Source organism: Macaca mulatta, chromosome 11 (assembly GCF_049350105.2).
Source record: "Macaca mulatta isolate MMU2019108-1 chromosome 11, T2T-MMU8v2.0, whole genome shotgun sequence".
NCBI classification, from domain to species: Eukaryota; Metazoa; Chordata; class Mammalia; order Primates; family Cercopithecidae; genus Macaca; species Macaca mulatta.
Window position 1 is genome coordinate 64698131 of NC_133416.1, and position 17279 is coordinate 64715409.

Below are 17279 nucleotides of genomic sequence, written 5' to 3' on the forward strand. Positions count from 1 at the left end.
GAGGCCACACAGAGTACAACAGCATTTAATGGTCAGAAAGAGTTGTACAGTATTAGAGTCAGCCACAGAAGCTGTGTTGGAGGACAAGACCCAATCCTTCCCCACACCAGGCAAAGCAATATTGGACATGAGCTGGCATGTGACTGGGCCCACGTCCTTATCCCCCAGGCCTGAGGGGAGACCACCTTCTAATAACCCCTAGCTACCACTCTATTCATCAGGGGAGGGGTGTAAACCCCACATGCAAGAAGAACCCTTGCCCCCAGTGTCAAATGGGATGGGGATGCTAGAGTTACAGTAAAGGGGAAACCCTATGTAAGCTGTTAACAGTTCACAGGGGTAGGGATTACCCCTGTTCTCCAGCTCCCAAATGTGCTCACTTTCCCAGCTTCTTCATCCGTTCATCAATGCTGGCAAAGTTCCCCTCAACTGTGGCCAGGTTTTCACGCATGGTTGTCTGCACCTACAAAGTGGTAGAGAGGTTTTACTCTTTGTCAGGTCCAGATGCTTAACTGGATGAGGACCTGAAGGAATTCTCTGAGAGAAGACAAGAAATGGAAGCAGTTTGTGGGCCACAGAGGGGGGATGTTTATAGCACCAATTTTCAAGCTACCCTTAAGAGTACCACAGACCAAGCTCTAGGTGTGCCAAGCAGGCAGGACTCTTGAGAATTCCCATCCTGACTTCAACCAGAACAGTTTTTTAAAATGTTTTATGCAATGAGAGCTAAATAAGATTTTGTTGAAATGAGCGTTTCACTAGTTCAAAATGTTAGAAAACTGCTCTGGAGGAAGAGGATGTTATTCTAAGTCCTTATATATTTTTTCATTTATCTCAGTGATCCTGTGATTGATGCTGGTCTCTCGACTTTAATGCTCCTTCCAGCACTGAGAATAGTGCCTCCAACAGAAATTGTGGACTTGCGGCCAGGTGCGGTGGCTCACACCTGTAATCCCAGCACTTTGGGAGGCCGAGGCAGGTGGATCACTTGAGGTCAGGAGTTTGAGACCACCCTGGACAACATGGTGAAACCCCATCTCTACTAAAAAGAAACAAAAATTAGGTGTGGTGGCGTGTGCCTGTAATCCCAGCTACTCAATAGGCTGAGTCAGGAGAATCGCTTGAGCCTGGGAGGTGGAGGCTGCAGTGAGCTGAAATCGCGCCACTGCACTCCAGCCTGGGCAACAGAGCGAAACTCTTATCTTAAAAATAAAAAATAAAATAATAAAAAGAAATTGTGGACTTGCTGTGTGCCAGGCATTACTAAAAGAATGAAGGAACTAGGTGAGGCTCATTGTCCAAGGTCAGAAAGGAAGCAACAGAACCAGATTAGGGCCTGACTTCTAACTTCAAAGCCCCGATTCCTTCCAGTGTACTGTGCTTATCAGGGAGAGTAAAGCTGAGACGACAGAGGGAAAGAGTGGGGTTTTATAAGAAAACATGTTCACTAGCCCCTAACAATTTGCCTATATTATTTCACCTCATCTACATAACTCTGAGGGAGGTATAATTTCCCAAATGGAAAGATGGAGGTTCATAGGTTAAATAAGTTGTCGAAGGGCCTTCACATTGAAAACAGGATGGAGACTCCAGACCAACCCCCTGCCACACCACCATGCTACAAAATAGGCTACAGCAGAACCCTGTAACACTAGAGAACGTAGTTTGTACATGCTAGAAAAAGGAGGCAGATCAACAAAGGGGCACACACCTGGGTCAAGAGGGTGGTATTGTCCTTCAGGGAATTAGCAATCATCTGCTGGGTGGTATCCAAATGTGTCAGGAGCTGACCAAACTGCATGGCTACAAAAGTAAGAAAAGTATGGTTGAGACTAGAATCCAAGACGAAGGAGGGGACCAAAAGTTGCCCATTTTTCAACTTCTCTTAGCACTCCTCGCAGCTGGCCTCCCACCTTGCTCGTGCAGCTGCTTGATGGTGACAAGTCTCTGCACCAGCTCAGGGAGGGTGGAGGCAATGGGGCTCCAGCGCTGTATAGTTTCATATAGCTGGTGCACCTGAAGGGACACAATAGGGCCCACAGGGGATGACTGAGGCAGCCAGGTCAGTAAGCACAGGCTGCTACTTCACCATAGTGGGGAAAAGGATCAAGTGGGCAGAGGGAAGCACTGCCCTGACATTGCCAGCTGATAAGAGCTTATGAAGATGGGGACCTGAGGAGTCAGTGTGTTCTCATGCTTTGACACTGCCACTCGGAGAACCTGAGGGAGTGGAAAGGAGATGGGAAAGGTGTCTTCCTGACCTTGCTTTGTGTATCTGCATCTTCCACAGAGGCTTTATGCTTGGCAATCTCGTTCACCTTTCCCAGGACACTCTGAAAACACAGATTTTAAGGTTGATAGGGCATCCAGGGCTTCCAAAGTCCCAAGCTATCCATAATTTAATTTTCCCTCCATTTAATACCTGTAGCCGAGCCTCTACTTGATCCAAAACTGCAAGGTCCAGGGCGCTCACCTTTGCTTGCAACAGCTCTACAGTCTCCTGGGGATGAGAGTTGGGACAAGCATCATGAAGAGGAAAGGATCAGACTAGGAAGAGGCCTCCCATATTCCACTAAATTAATACATAGCTACAAACTCAAAAATAATCCTCAAAGCAAACTCAAAACCAATTATCCCCTCTGTAATCCAAACACTCCAGTTTCTTCCAAACTCACCATGAGACAGGCTCCCTGTAGACCTGCAGAAAGGGGATTCTGGTGGGAAAGGGAGGGAAGAAGTCAGTGGTCCTTGTATCTCCATGATTATCATCTTCTCCCATCTTTCCTGGTTCTAGCTGGGAACCCACTAGCTGATCCCTGTAACTGAAGCCCTTTGATGACTCCTCCCAGGCTTATGTGGAATGTCGTAGACCTTAAGGCCTAGAGTTGCAGGATCTAAGGCTCAGATTATGTACAGGAGAACACCTGACCTGAGCATCCTGATCACAACGTACAGCTGCCTCCAGCTCTGTCAGGCGCTTTTCAAGTTCTGCGACCTAGTGGGAGGAAGGAGGTGAGATTTGCCATCTGCTTCCCTGCTGCTGCAGTGGGAGGAATACGATCCTGTTCTACTCTGCATGCCACTTGCCACCCCAAGGAACTCCTTTCCCTGGAACACATACCTAGCCACAATCTTAAAATCTTAACCGAAGGTAGATGGGCAAGGGAAACATAGAGAATGAAGCCAGGTAAAGCCGCTCACGCCTGTAATCCCCCCACTTTGGGAGGCCGAGGTGGGCGGATCATGAGGTCAGGAGATGGAGACCATTCTGGCTAACACGGTGAAACCCCATCTCCACTAAAAATACAAAAAATTAACCCAGCGTGGTGGTGGGCGCCTGTAGTCCCAGCTACTCGGGAGGCTGAGGCAGGAGAATGGTGTGAACCCCGGAGGCAGAGCTTGCAGTGAGCTGAGATAGCACCACTGCACACCAATCTGGGCAACAGAGCAAGACTGTGTCTTGGGAAAAAAAAAAAAAAAAGAAAGAAAAGAAAGAAACATACAGAATGAGGAATCAGAAGAGGAATCAAGAGGAATCAGAGGAATCAGAAGCCTTCCCAGCACTCTCTCCTTGGAGAGAGACAGGAAAATCTCTAGGGCCACGTCTCCCCTTGGCTTCCCAACCAACGCTGTATCCACACTTACTTTGGCAGCTTGAGAGAACTTGTCCTGCTCAGGCCGAGAGTGTAGTTCATAAGTGACAAGGCTGCTATCTGGGGGGATCCCAGTGGTTTTTCCCCCTGAGCCACCTTTGCTGTTCTTCGTTGCTTCCAGCTGCAGCAGTAGGCGCCTAGTTAGGAGACCGAGTAATAATATCATGACTGGAAGGAGGAGGGTCAGTCACTCTCCCTCACTTTTGGCTCATAATCAGCATTAAGAAACATCTAGGCCACTTCTTGGCCACTTAGCACCCCTGTCAGTAGCTGGCTGAATCCATCCACAACCCCAATCAGCAATGATTTTTCAACAAAGTAGGGTACCCACTTAGCCAGGGCGCCATCAGGGTCGGTAAGGTTGATTGCAGCATCTGGTCCCAGCAGCTTCTCCAGGTGGGAAGCAACCAGCTGCTGCTTCAGGGCTGCCAGCTGTTTAGCCAGCACCACAGGGGTCAGCTTCTCCTCTGTGGCTGACTCCTTCACTGTCGTCTAGTGTGAAAAAAGGTAGAATCGGGGGATGGCAAGAATGAATCAAAAAGCAAAAAAACAGGTCAAGCCCTTTACAGGTAGTTGTAGCTGGAGGTCACTGGGATGGTTTTTAGCATGACAGACTGCCCACCTGTATGTTGCACTGCATACAGATGGATGCATATTTCTAAACTCTGGAAACCTTAGCCCCTTTATCAATGAGCTTAAGGAATCTTTCTATCTTTCTTTTGTTTTTCGAGATGGAGTATTACTCTGTCGCCCAGGTTGGAGTGCAGTGGCATGATCTCAGCTCACTGAAACCTCCGCCTCCTGAGTTCAAGCAATTCTCCTGCCTTAGCCTCCCGAGTAGCTGGGACTACAGGCATGTGCCGCCATGCCTGGCTAATTTTTTGTATTTTTTAGTACAGATGGGGTTTCATCATGTTGGCCTGGCTGGTCTTGAACTCTTGACTTCAGGTGATCTGCCCGCCTTGGCCTCCCAAAGTGGCAGGATTACAGGCGTGACCACCATGCCCGGCCAGACAGGGAATCTTTCTCTTCTTGCTTGAGGTCTTCCTCTACTGTGTAAGTCACAACAGAGAGGGGAGAAGAGAGTTTGTAGTTACCTTGATTTTTTCAACTTCAGTTGTCAGCTCTTGGACCTCATGCAGTAGGCGCTGGTACTTTTGCTGGGGTGTCTCCTTCACTCCCAGACCCTCTCCAAGCTAGAGAGCAAGCACAGAGGGTAATGTTATACATCTCATTATAGGGAGCCTCAAGAATTCATCCACACCCTGGGCCTAAGTCATAAAGGTATCATATCCAATTGAGAATCCACAACACCCTAGTACCAGAGAACTGAGGATAGCCAGAGGGCTGGAGGCTCTCCAGAACAAACAGCAGTGGGGCAGAGGTTCCCTGGCTGCATCCTGCTGCTTCCTCAGGAACAGAGGAGAAACAGAATCCCACCTGTATCCCTTGATCTCCCTACTACATGTCTGCTAGATAGGGTCACTACACCATTCCCATCAACACACACACACAACAAACCATCTCATATTCTCCAGATTCATATCCTGTCCTCTTGGTTTTTCCAATACGATCTGAGAAATCTGCCAAGAAAAGAAGATGGAACTGAAGACCTGATCTAGGCCCAAGGCAGTTGTGGTCTTAGGTGACTGTCCAGGCTTCCATAAAAGATCTCCATGAGGGACCCCTTCCCCCGAGCACAAGTCACTAAGACCTTAGGACAGGAAACCACTTCTCATGCTTACCCTCCAGTCTTCCCCCCACCCAACTTCCAGTCCAGTCTCACCAAGTCCCTTTGTCCCCACTCTCTTGTCCTTGAACTTGTCATAGGCAGCATTAGGATTGACAATGATGTGTTCCACACTTGTGCTTGTCAGCTCCTCCTGCAAGAACAGGGAGTTTAGGACACAGACAGACTCATTCCCACTCTAGAACTTACTCTATCCCACAAAATCCCCAAACCATTAGGTGACTGGGCCCTACTTGTCCAAGGGGAAAGAAGGGTGGCTCTATTCCAAGGTGCATACCCAGGCTCAACCTAGGAAACTGAAGCTTCCTGGTAAATTTGGAGCCTCAGTTGTATAAATATTAACACCCTCATTCAACTGGGAACAGAGGGAGAATAACCTCCCCACCCTCTCTGTACATAAGCCTTCCCATCCCCCCACCCTACCCCTCCCAGTTGTCTGGCACACACCATGCACTCAAGGCAAGAAACCAACCTGACCTCTTTTAACCTCCCCCTCCCAAAAGTAAATCTCCTTGCCCGCTGAGCAAGTTCATTTTAATGCTAACCTCCTATCCTTGCTAGAAGGAAAGAGGAGGGAAGGCAGATAATCAAGCCACTAACCCTGAGTGTGAATGTTAGGACTTTAAACCTGCTGAAGGTAAGACACAGCTCTTAGTACAAAAAGAAGGCCAACAGAGGGCCTGACCAGAAGCCTGATTTCCAGGCTGCCATGAGGCCAGCAAATTCAGGGATAGGGAGAAGGGGCAAGGGCTTACTGGATTATCTTTATGGGACATCTCAGAAGCAACTAACATAGGCAATATCTGCTTGCCAAGAGTATCCGTGGGCAAGAGCCACATGTAAGCTTTGAAATGGAGACAGCCCAGCATCTCTTCAGAGATGCTGCAGCACCTGATTTTTCTCCCTGACTCCTCTGCCGTGCTTTCAGCACTGAAGTTCTTCCAAAAACAGGGGACACAGTAGGTGGTAAAAGAGACTTCACCCTAGAAACTGAAGCAGAGAGGTTCCCTCCTTACTAGGTATCTACATGCTGTTCAGATTCCAGTGACAACAGCAAGACTGCACCAAGCACTCCTGACTGCATGTCCCTTTTTCAATTGTCAGAAGCCTGACAGCTCCCAACAGAGTACTGATGGAAGTAGAAGGGAGACCCAGGAGTCCTTTTCTGTTGGGGATGACATTTCCACCATCTACAGGAGGAAGGCAAAATGAACCTTCCTTCTTTCACCTAGAACAATGGTTCTCACCCCAGGCTGCATGTTAGAATCACTTAGAAATTTTTTTTTTTTTTTTAAGAGACAGCCAGGCAATGGCGGCTCAAGCCTGTCTGTAGTCCCAGCACTTTGGGAGGCCGAGGCGGGTGGATCATTTGGAATTCGGGTCCAAGTGATCCACCCGCCTTGGCTTCCCAAAGTTCGGCCAAGGCGGGTGGATCTCAGGAGTTCAAGACCAGCCTGGGCAACAGAGGGAAATCCCATCTCTATAAAAAATATAAAATAGCTGGGCATTGTGGCACATGCCTGTGGACCCAGCTACTCAGGAGGCTGAGGTGGAAGGGTCACTTAAGCCTGGCAGGTGGAGGTTGCAGTAAGCAGAGATTATGCCACTGCACTCCAGGCCTGGGCAACAGAGTGAGACCCTGTCTCAAAAAAAAAAAAAAAAAGAAAAAGAGAGAGAAAAGAAAAAAAAAAAGAAAAAGGCCTGGGCCCACTTCTAGAGATTCTAATCTGGGGTAGGGCCAGATGTCCAGGTGATTCTAACCTACAGCCAGGACTGAGAACCTCTGCCTCTGTGTAGGTATGTGGGGAGAGGGTGTGAGGGGGACATGGTGGGACATCATTGAGAAAGAAAAGCAGATAGAAGGAAGCTCCTTCCTTCATTTCTGCTCTATTAGTCAGAGCAGGAATCTGTGTGGGTGGCAGCTTTAAAAATAAGGGAAGAAGGGGGAAAGGACAAATTATCAACTTTGATCTTTACCTCTTCCTCAGGGAATTACTGGGCAAAGGGGCACAAGCTATAGATCAAGGGAAAAAAAAGGACTCAATGTCCCATATGCCAGTGCCCAGGGGAAGAGACATTTGAGTCCCAAATGATTATCTCTTTAACCTGTTCTGAAATGTTACGGCCAGAACACCCACCCATCTAATAGCTGTGTGGTCTCTGGCCTCTTATCAACTGAGAAGAGCTCAGGCTAAGGATAGACAACCATCTTCTCTGAAGTTCATACTCAGGAACATGCCACTTCTCCCTGTGAAAGCCCCAATCCAGGCCAATCCCACCCATCCTCTTTTGTTTAATCCTCTTAAAAAAGAGGAATGGGAGGCATAACCTACAGACCCAGGAAAAAAATTAATCATAGCTACCATTTGTTAAGCCCTTATTATGGGCGGGCACTATGCAGATGGGAGCCTACTTTCTTATTTATGTTCCTAAGTAGCGAAAGCAGGGAGTAAAAGAGGGTCAACACACAGACGGTGAGTCTCAGAGGTTCTGGACAGTCACAGGGACAGACAGCATTTTCATTCCTGCTGTGGGAGAGTGTCCTGGGCCAGTTGGGCTACCTGGCGCTGGCATCCTCTGGAGCCTCTCCAAGGCTGTGGCCTGGGGGCACACTCTAGTCCTCCAGTAGCACCTACTCCAGCAGTATCTTGAAGATCTGGGGCATGAATTGGGGGCAGTACAATTACAGTGACTTGTGAGATAGGAAAAGGCTGTGTGTGGGACTGAATAGAGGAACGAAAGATTTAGTAGAATCTAAAGGACAGAGAAACAACTGCTCATCATAGCACACCCCGTTAAAAAGCAGATGAAAGGTCAGGCTTCTTACCAGCTCCTTGTGGTTTCCCCAGAGGTGAGAAAATCAAAAGAGTTAAAAGGAAAGGGAGTGGGGGAATGGGGATGAGGGAGGGAAAAAAAAGACAAAATTGTTATTAGCAAATTGTCACATGCACTACATGACAGTCTTCAAACACACTGCACCACAGGGCCCCAGGGGAGCCTAGTGAAATTTAGGGGCCAAGAAATTTCAGCTGGGGTCACCATATACCCCAAGAGAAAGAACAGCATGAGACCCTTTTCCCTCTGGTGGTGAGGATGTCATGAAGCGTTGCCATTAACAGCAGCAGTTTAGGATCATCTGAAAACTAGGAGTTAGATGTTACAAGCCAGTGGCATGGAATAGGAAACTGGGGAGAGAAGGCTAAGGTGGCGGGGAAGCTATTAGAAATGGCAGAAGATGAAGCAGAAGTTAAAGAGATTCTTAGGACTTGTAGCTGATAGAGGGTCAATGATTCTCAGGAGAGGAGTTCCCCTTCTTAGTTCATGGCCCTTGTCTTCCTATCTCTTGGTTTCTCTAGCTGTGAAAAATCAGACATTTGGATGGCAGAATCAGTCGCAATGAGAGCGATCAGGTAGGAAGTCTGATAAGACTTTAGGTGAGACAGAACAAAATATGTCAGGTACAGATGGTGAGTTTAAGGAATGATGAAGTACCTAAGTATAGATCCATTCTCATTTCCTCCTGCAAGGGAAGAGGCAGGGCTGCTCCTGGTCCCTCACGCAGCCTGGCACGTTTGCCTCCACCTTGAGTGGTTGATAACTCACTCCGCAGCTCCGAGGGATCCAGAGCAATTCTGCCATGATGGGTCCAGGGGACACTAAGATTCACAGCTACCAGCGCATGTGCAGAACATGTTTCTTCAACCCTCTGTTCACAAGATTCACAGGGGTTGGAGGGTAGACAAGGGGGAAGGGTGAGAGTATTTCCAAGAGGCCTTATTTGAGTTTGGGCAACATAGATAAGGCTCCCACTTCGAGGCAAGGCTGGTTTAGAACTGCCAGGAGGGGATATCCAGTGGTATGCCCTGCCTTTCCAGGAGCTCTGCTGATGGGCAGATGGAAGTGTGGAAGGTTGAGGATGGTGTGTGCATGTGAAAAAACATGGTGGGATTAAAAACAAGTGCTTCCTTTCACCAGTATTTCATCCAGATACCTCTGACCCATAACCTCTCCGTTCCCTAGATGATGCTAGGGTCCCAGCCAAGATTCCTCTTTCCACCAGGCACAGTGTTTCACGTCTGTAATCCCAGCACTTTGGGAGGGCGAGGCGGGTGGATCACTTGAGGTCAGGAGTTTGAGACCAGCCTGGCCACCGTGGTGAAACCCCATCTCTACTAAAAATACAAAATTAGCCAGGTGTGGTGGTGGGCGCCTATAATCCCAGCTACTCGAGAGGCTAAGACAGGAGAATCATGTGAACCCGGGAGGTGGAGGTTGCAGTTGAACCCAGGAGGCGGAGGTTGTAGTGAGCCGAGATCAAGCCACTGCACTCTAGCCTGGGCAACAGAGTGAGACTCTGTCTCAAAAAAAAAAAAAGATTACTCTTTCAGTTCAGGTTAGAGGTGGCTCCAGGTCCTGTCCTGTGGTCGAGGCTGGGATGTCTCTGCATAGAGTGGGCATAAGCACCCATTGCTGCACACATGCAAACACAAAGGAGAAGTACACACACTATACCTTTCTCTGATTTGTCCCACCAAGCTAAAACCAGCTTGGGAGAAACTCAAGGAGAAAGAGAAGACAATGGGCCATAAGCTCAAGTTCAAACCAAGTGGACTGGGCAGAATAGAGAGGACAGAAAATCAAAGAAAAGGAAAAGTGGTATATTAGTTTGCAGATAGTATATACCACCTCCAGGTCTGTCCTATGGGTGGGTTGAAGGATGATGAGATTTTAGGCATGATTCCTGCATAACCTGCAGTAGTACTAGTCACCTTGATTGGAAGATTTCAAGTGCCCTGACCCCGGGTGCCAGCTTACCTAGTATGTGACTCCCAGTCTCTTTCACTAACAGACTCCCAGACCCCCCAGGGCTGTTTGGCTAAGTGGCTATGCCTCAGAGGGCAAGATCTGAGGTTCTAAATCAGACAGGGAAAGTGGCCACTGCTATTCTCTGAGCCTATTCAGGCTATACACCAACACTGCAGCCAGGGTACTTCAAAATCATGATGACAAGGAAGATGGACAGAGCTGTAGAATAAAACTGTCCGGGATGGATCAATATATTGCTGACCATCCATCCATCCATTGCGAAAGGAGGGGTGCAGAAACAGAAAGACTCACAAAAGCACAAATAATCCAAGTTATTATCTTACAATTGCATATAAACCTCCTTCTGATCCCATTTACATTTCTCTGAAGACCTAGCATAGGGGAACATTAAAATGAGTTTTTCCCAGAGATAATCCACATACAGCCAAGAACTGAGGACTGTGGCTGTCATCCCTTTTGTTCTCTATCCTTGTCTAGAATAGCTGAAAGTCGTTCCATAAAAAATATCTTCATTTGATCTTAGTCTGAGGAGGAGAAAGGCAACTCTCTTCTAACTCCAGCCCCTAAATGCCTCATGTTCAAAAGCATTTATAGCCTCCATGCTTCTATCCCATCCTCCATTGGACAGTTTTACTCTGCAGACCTCACAAGGGGAAGAGACAATGATTCATGGATCATAGCTGTTTCTAACCCTTGATTAATGATCTTTAAACATAAGGCCATCAGGACCCTCAGTGACCCAGCCAGGGACTCACTGGAATTTAAAACGATTAGCTACAACAATAGCACAGTGGCAGAGCATTGCATGCGAGATGGCAGATGAAAAAAACATGCAGAGAAGAAGCATTGAATGGTCTTACTTGTGCAAACTAGTGTCCAGGCAAGGTGGTGAGGAGGGAGGATGGGGGAAGCATTAGGAAAAACTCAGGTAAGTTCAAGTGTGCCAACAGTCAATGAACACAATCAAGCATACTCCAGGATCTTCTAAACTGTAAGGAAGAGACCTACTGTTTCTCATCTCAGGAGTGTCCAGTAATATCTACCTTTTGGAGAAATGAAGCCTCTGCCAGGGCCACCTCAAACTATGGCTAGGTCATTTTTTCCCCTTTTACTGGGGGTAGTTACGCCATAAAGAGAGAAGCTAAATTGTTTCTAATGAGATTTTTCTTAATTTACTTCCCTTATTGCAGCAGTTCAAAAGCCATTAGCAGAAAGCCTTACCGACCCAAGGCAGGCGGTGGGCCCGGGGGTTAGGGTGGGGGTGTGTGTGGGTGGAATTCTATTTGGGAATTAGTTTTCCAAACATTTTAAGAAAAATCTCCAAGCAAGCCTATTGCCCCAATTAACCTGGCAGTGTCTGAAGTGCAAAGAGATCTTCTCAGATTGAGGAGGAAAGGGCTACAGCCTGCGCCCTTTCCTGGTCCATTCCTGTTCTAGAAGATTTTACTTCCTGATAAAATTGTTTTAAAGGGATAGTAGAAAAATCAGGATTGGCCAGGCACAGTTGGCTCACGCTTGTAATTCCAGCACTCTGGGAGGCCGAGGTGGGTGGATCACCTGAGGTCAGGGGTTCAAGACCAGTCAGCCAACATGGTGAAACCCTGTCTCTACTAAAAACACAAAAAAATAGCCGGGTATGGTGATGGACACCTGTAATTCCAGCTACTCGGGAGGCTGAGGCAGGAGAATCTCTTGAACTCGGGAGGTGGAGGTTGCAGTGAGCCAAGATCACACCATTGCACTCCAGCCTGGGCAAAAAGAGTGAAATTCCATCTCAAAAAAAAAAAAAAAAAAAAAAATTCAGGATCATCTGTAGCAAACTTTAAATCTTTTATGCTTTCCTCCCCCATCCTCCCCACTATGGGAATCGGAAAATGTTTATGTTTAAGTTAAATTAGCAATTTAAATCTTTAAGGGATGTCTAAGGACATTTTTCCTTCAGTAGCCCAATTTCTTCCACAGTGGAGGAATCTGAGGAAGAAAGTTATGGAGCAGTGGGGTCGACACAACTTCACTATTCCTTTAGACAGAAATCTGGAGACCTGGCTGGCATGGTAGCTTACGCCTGTAATCCCAGCACTTTGGGAGGCCAAAATGGCTGGATCACTTGAGGCCAGGAGTTTGAAACCAGCATGGCCAACATGGTGAAATCCCATCTCTACTAAAAATACAAAAAGTTAGCCAGATGTGGTGGCGCATGCCTGTAATTCCAGCTACTCGGGAGGCTGAGGCAGGAGAATTGCTTAAACTGGGGAGGCAAAGGTTGCAGTGAGCCAAGATTGTGCCACTGCCCTCTGGCCTGGGGGAAAGAGTGAGACTCTGTCTCAAAAAATAGAAAGAAATCTGGAGACCCCCTGAAAGGTTCCACAAGAGGCTGTCCATATTGGTTGTCTCTAGGGAAGAGAACTGAGTGGTGGTAGGCAGGGGTGGGAGGCAGATTTTTCACTACTTAGCCTTGAATCCTCTGTTCCCTGTGACCTACTTTAAAAACTGAGAAAATTAAAGTCGAAAATAATCTGAAGATTAAGGCAGAGAATGCTGTTGTCAGGGGTTAAGAAAGTGACTGAGGCTGGACACGGTGGCTTACGCCTGTAATCCCAGCACTTTGGGAGGCCAATGCAGGCGGATCACGAGGTCAGCAGATCGAGACCATCCTGGCTAACACGGTGAAACCCCATCTCTACTAAAAATACAAAAAAATTAGCCAGGCATGGTGGTGGGCATCTGTAGTCCCAGCTACTCGGGAGGCTGAAGCAGGAGAATGGCGTGAACCCGGGAGGTGGAGCTTGCAGTGAGCCAAGATCACACCACCGCATTCCACCCTGGCGACAGAGCGAGACTCCGTCTCAAAAAAATACACAAAAAAAAGAAGGTGACTGAAAATCTCATGGTTCAGCCACAAGACAGGTCATGTGCACTGTCACTCATACTAGGTCTTGGGCAGGTAGGCAGGAAACAGGCTGCTGGTGAGATCTCAGGCCTCATGGACATGACATTTCTAGATTATCTAAGCATACAATTCACTGCTCCTCAAATTGCATATTTACGTCAGTATTAAAAGCAGCGGCAGAGCCATTACTCAGCTGACTTCCCGAAAGCTGCAAGCCCCATAGGGACATGCTGGGGCCAGAGACATTAGCTGACATCAGGAAACATCTTGGCTCTTAGGGCTCCTGAAGCGGCTGAAGGTCTGCCCACCCCATTCCTCCCTAGTGACAGAGAGTCACTTAGCTGAGCCTTAGGTGACAGAAACAATTCGACTCTTCTTCTATTTGCCATTCAGCTCATATGCACTTCTATACTGGCACCCTGGGCAATATGCCACAGGAAATGAACACTCACGGTATCCTCTCCTCATCAGCCACCCCACTAGATGCTACTAAAATAGGCTGTTCAGGCTCTGGGGGAGAAACAGCCACTCAGAGCTGCACAATCAGGTTCTTCCACACCTGGAATGGGTATCATCTCCTTTTTATTAAGAGATATCCCAGTATCTTCAAACAGGAATGACAATATATTTTTTTTTGTTTAGAAAGGGGATTACTGTGAAACTACCTGTTTGTATCACAGTCAGCGACAAAAGGAAAGAGTTCTATTCATTATCTCACCATGAAGGGCAGAAGCCTAAGCCTAAGTTGAATAGTCTGAACTGTGGTAGTGCAGTAAAGTTCTCAGCATACAGCTGTCCCTTGGCAACTGTGGGAGACTGGTTGCAGGACCTCCCTTGATACTAAAATCTGCATATGTTCACATCTTCTGTATAAATTGGCATAGTATCTGCATATAGCCCACACATATCCTCTTGTATACTTTAAATCATCTCTGGATTACTTAAAATACCTAGTACAATGTAAATGCTATGTAAATAGTTGTTATATTGTGTTTTTAAATTTTGTATTCTTTTTTTTTTTATACTTTAAGTTCTAGGGTACATGTGCACAACATGCAGGTTTGTTACATATATATATATACATGTGCCATGTTGGTGTGCTGCACCCATTAACTCATCATTTACATTAGGTATATCTCCTAATGCTTTCCCTTCCCCTTCCCCCCTCCCCACAATAGGACCCAGTGTGTGATGCTTCCTTTCCTGTGTCCAAGTGATCTCATTGTATTCTTTTTATTGTTGTAATGGTTTTTTTTTGAGACAGAGTCTTGCTGTTGCCCAGGCTGGGGTGCAGTGGCGCAATCTCGGCTCACTGCAACCTCCACCTCCCGGGTTCAAGCAATTCTCCTGCCTCAGCCTCCCTAGTAGCTGGGACTGTAAGTGTTCGCCACCACACCTTGCTAATTTTTGTATTTTTTAGTAGAGACGTGGTCTCGAACTCCTGACCTCAAATGATCCACCTGCCTCAGCCTCCCAAAGTGCTGGGATTATAGGTATGAGCCACTGCATCGGGCCTATTTTTTATTTTTAAAAAATATTTCCCATTCGTGGTTGGTTGAATCCATGGGTTTAGAGCCCATAAACACAGAGAACCAACTGTATACACTCCTATTCTGTGAGGACAGAGGCAGCTTCCTATAAGATGCCTCTTGGAGTGACAGGTGCACACCCAGGTTCTTGAGCAACATCATCATCTGCATTATCTCCAAGATACTCAAGCTTGGGGGATAGATTGGCATGCCAGCAAATACGGAAGCCACAAGGACCACACCACTGGGAGAAGGGACAGAGAAGGTGTTTCCCACAATGTAAGAACCACTTCCACATGGGGGAGTCAAGTAAGAAATAAGTGAGTACGCCAAGCCATACATTGTAAGCCAGCAGTCAGCATTCCCCAGAACTAACGAGCCCCACAGACAATAGCCACAGGACTTACAGACAAGCAAACTGAGCCTGCATATTGCAATGACTCTTGGACACACCTTTACTGAGAACTCACATCACCAATGTGATCCCAGCGCAGCTCTCTTCAGAAATAATAGAACCTAAAACACATCCTATAAACACACCCCTTGGCACTTAAACAGAGTTTTTACTATGTTGATTTCCATTCACTCAATTTTATTGTTGTTTTTTTTTCCTTCTATACGTTTCCTATATGTATCCTAATTCCCCATTAGTCTGGGGCTCATTGGGGGCAGTGACATTTCTTCCTCTGCATTGCACAAAAAAAAAAAAAAACACAGAATGAACACATTCAATAAACCATGCTAAGTGTTTCCCCTCATAGTTAAAATGTGTCTGCACCTAATTACTCCATCCTCAGAGTTCTCAGATCTAAAAATGCAACCACAATCTCACCTCTGCTGATATGAAATTCTTCCTCAAATTTGTTTTACTCTAAAATCTTGGAATCACTTTCTTAATTCCTTGCCCAGTGGATACTGGGTATTCATATTTTAAAAGTATTTCTCTATATTTCAAAGTCTAGTTCTCGGTAGCAGTTTATTACAAGTGCCCAGGCTTCATGATTCATTTCCATGGGTTAGAACCCAGGGGCCTAAGTCACTAGCCCCAAATCTGTTTTGAGATATTTCAATTTTATTTAAAAGGTCCAAGGATCAGGGCTTTGCAAACAGATGTTGTTAGCTGTAATTCCACTGACATGACTCTCCCTCCTGCCGTTGCTCATTGGTGGCTGCAAGCCCAGCAAGGTCTTTTCAAGTCCTGCAACCTATATACCACCCAGGCTGGGGTTGGCATACCCGCTTATTGCTGTAGTTCCCCAGAGAAAGGGAAGGACCTGTCTAGGGGAGAAAGGTCAGAGTTCGGAGGAATCTGTGGCAGCACACATTCTTACCGCATCAAACTCCGCTTGATCATCCTCAGGCAGGTCGCTGGTTTCATAAACATCTGGCTCATTCCTGGCCTGCAGGTAGAAGCAGTGACCACCCAACCTCACTATCCAGCATCGCAACACCCCTTACCCCACTCCATTTAAATAAGCTAACGGAGAAGGCAGGGTGTGATGCCAGGGTTCTGTCCTTTCTCCTCCACCTGCCCCGTGAGTCAACAGTATGTCAATTCCCATGTCTCAAGGGGTAGGGATGACAGCGGAGACAACTGGGACCTGACAGTAAACGGTGAGTGTAAGTGATAGCAACGATGTTACCCTAAATCTAGAAGCGGGCAGGTCCTTGGCAATCACTACTGCCGAAGAAGGTGAGGGCTATCCTCCAATTAGGCCCTGTACACCACTACCCTGGCACAAGGATTGAGAGTGACTCAGGACCTTAGTACTCAAGGTCCTGTGTCCCAACCCACACCTTGAGAAGCAGGCAGGGCAGCACAAAAGGTACACGCCAGGATTGTCATGGGAGTGGGAGGTGGGGGAGGGCACAGGTTCCCCCAAGGATAGAGCTCCCCATCTGGCACAAGAGGGTTCTGCCATGGTAACCTTTTCCTTGTCAGGATGAAGGTAATCGCTAAGTGGTCTAGTGTGTGTGTCTGGGCTAGGGATGTGGGGGTCTTATGGAGAGATTTGGCGGGGGCATGGGCGGCGCTGACACGGATGGTGGAAACACCCGGGCACAAGCGGTCAGTACCCGGAGTCGATTTCTGGGCCGAGCTACCGGCGACTGCCGTAAAGGGGGCCTGGTGAGCCGTCCGGCGGCCCGGCCCAGTCGGGTCAGAAGAGTTCGGGGGGTGCTGCGGCCGGTCGGAGAACGAGCGGCGGGAGCCCTTGGGCGGAAGATGGGCTGCAGGCGGGAGGGGTCGCGGGCTGGTTTCTGTTGGGGGTCCTTGGGAGGTCGGGGGCGCGGTCCTGGGAAGCCGGGGCCGGCCTTGTACTCACAATGCCGGGAAGGTCGGCGTATTTAGGGTCCGCCATGGCGGCGGCGAGACGGGGCTGGGGGACCGTTGCCTCGGAGGAGCCGGGGCCGGTGTTCGGATAGGGGAGAGGCTGGGTTCGGGTCCCGGGCTAAGGCGGCGGCAAAGGGAGCGGCAGATGAGCAGGAAGTCTCGCGACAGCAGTAGCACAGCAGAAGGGTAAAGCAAAAGTCGCGAGAACAGCCCCGCTGCCACACCCCTGGAGAGGCCGGGACTGGGGAGAACGAGGCCAGGGAATGAGGTAATGGCCAAGGGACGCCGCCAAGGATTG

At 47.9% G+C, this 17279-nt stretch overlaps 1 protein-coding gene across 2 annotated transcripts; it reads right to left on the reverse strand.

Moving 5' to 3' along the window:
- Window positions 1–9: 9 nt before the first annotated feature.
- On the reverse strand, window positions 10–17153 carry DCTN2 (dynactin subunit 2). 2 transcript variants are annotated; one of them, XM_001116148.5, is made up of 14 exons: window positions 16974–17153; window positions 15981–16049; window positions 5440–5536; window positions 5175–5236; window positions 4751–4849; window positions 3985–4145; window positions 3646–3790; window positions 2930–2995; window positions 2676–2714; window positions 2423–2500; window positions 2262–2333; window positions 1914–2016; window positions 1712–1803; window positions 10–463 (listed from the first exon to the last, which is right to left on the reverse strand). In XM_001116148.5, exons 1-14 carry the CDS (start codon window positions 17007–17009, stop codon window positions 377–379), a joined length of 1206 nt encoding a protein of 401 aa, XP_001116148.2. In that variant the 5' UTR covers window positions 17010–17153; the 3' UTR covers window positions 10–376. The 2 variants fall into 2 exon arrangements, with proteins under 2 accessions (XP_001116148.2, XP_077810786.1); XM_077954660.1 differs by lacking the exons at window positions 15981–16049; window positions 16974–17153 and adding an exon at window positions 5637–5693.
- Window positions 17154–17279: the final 126 nt, after the last annotated feature.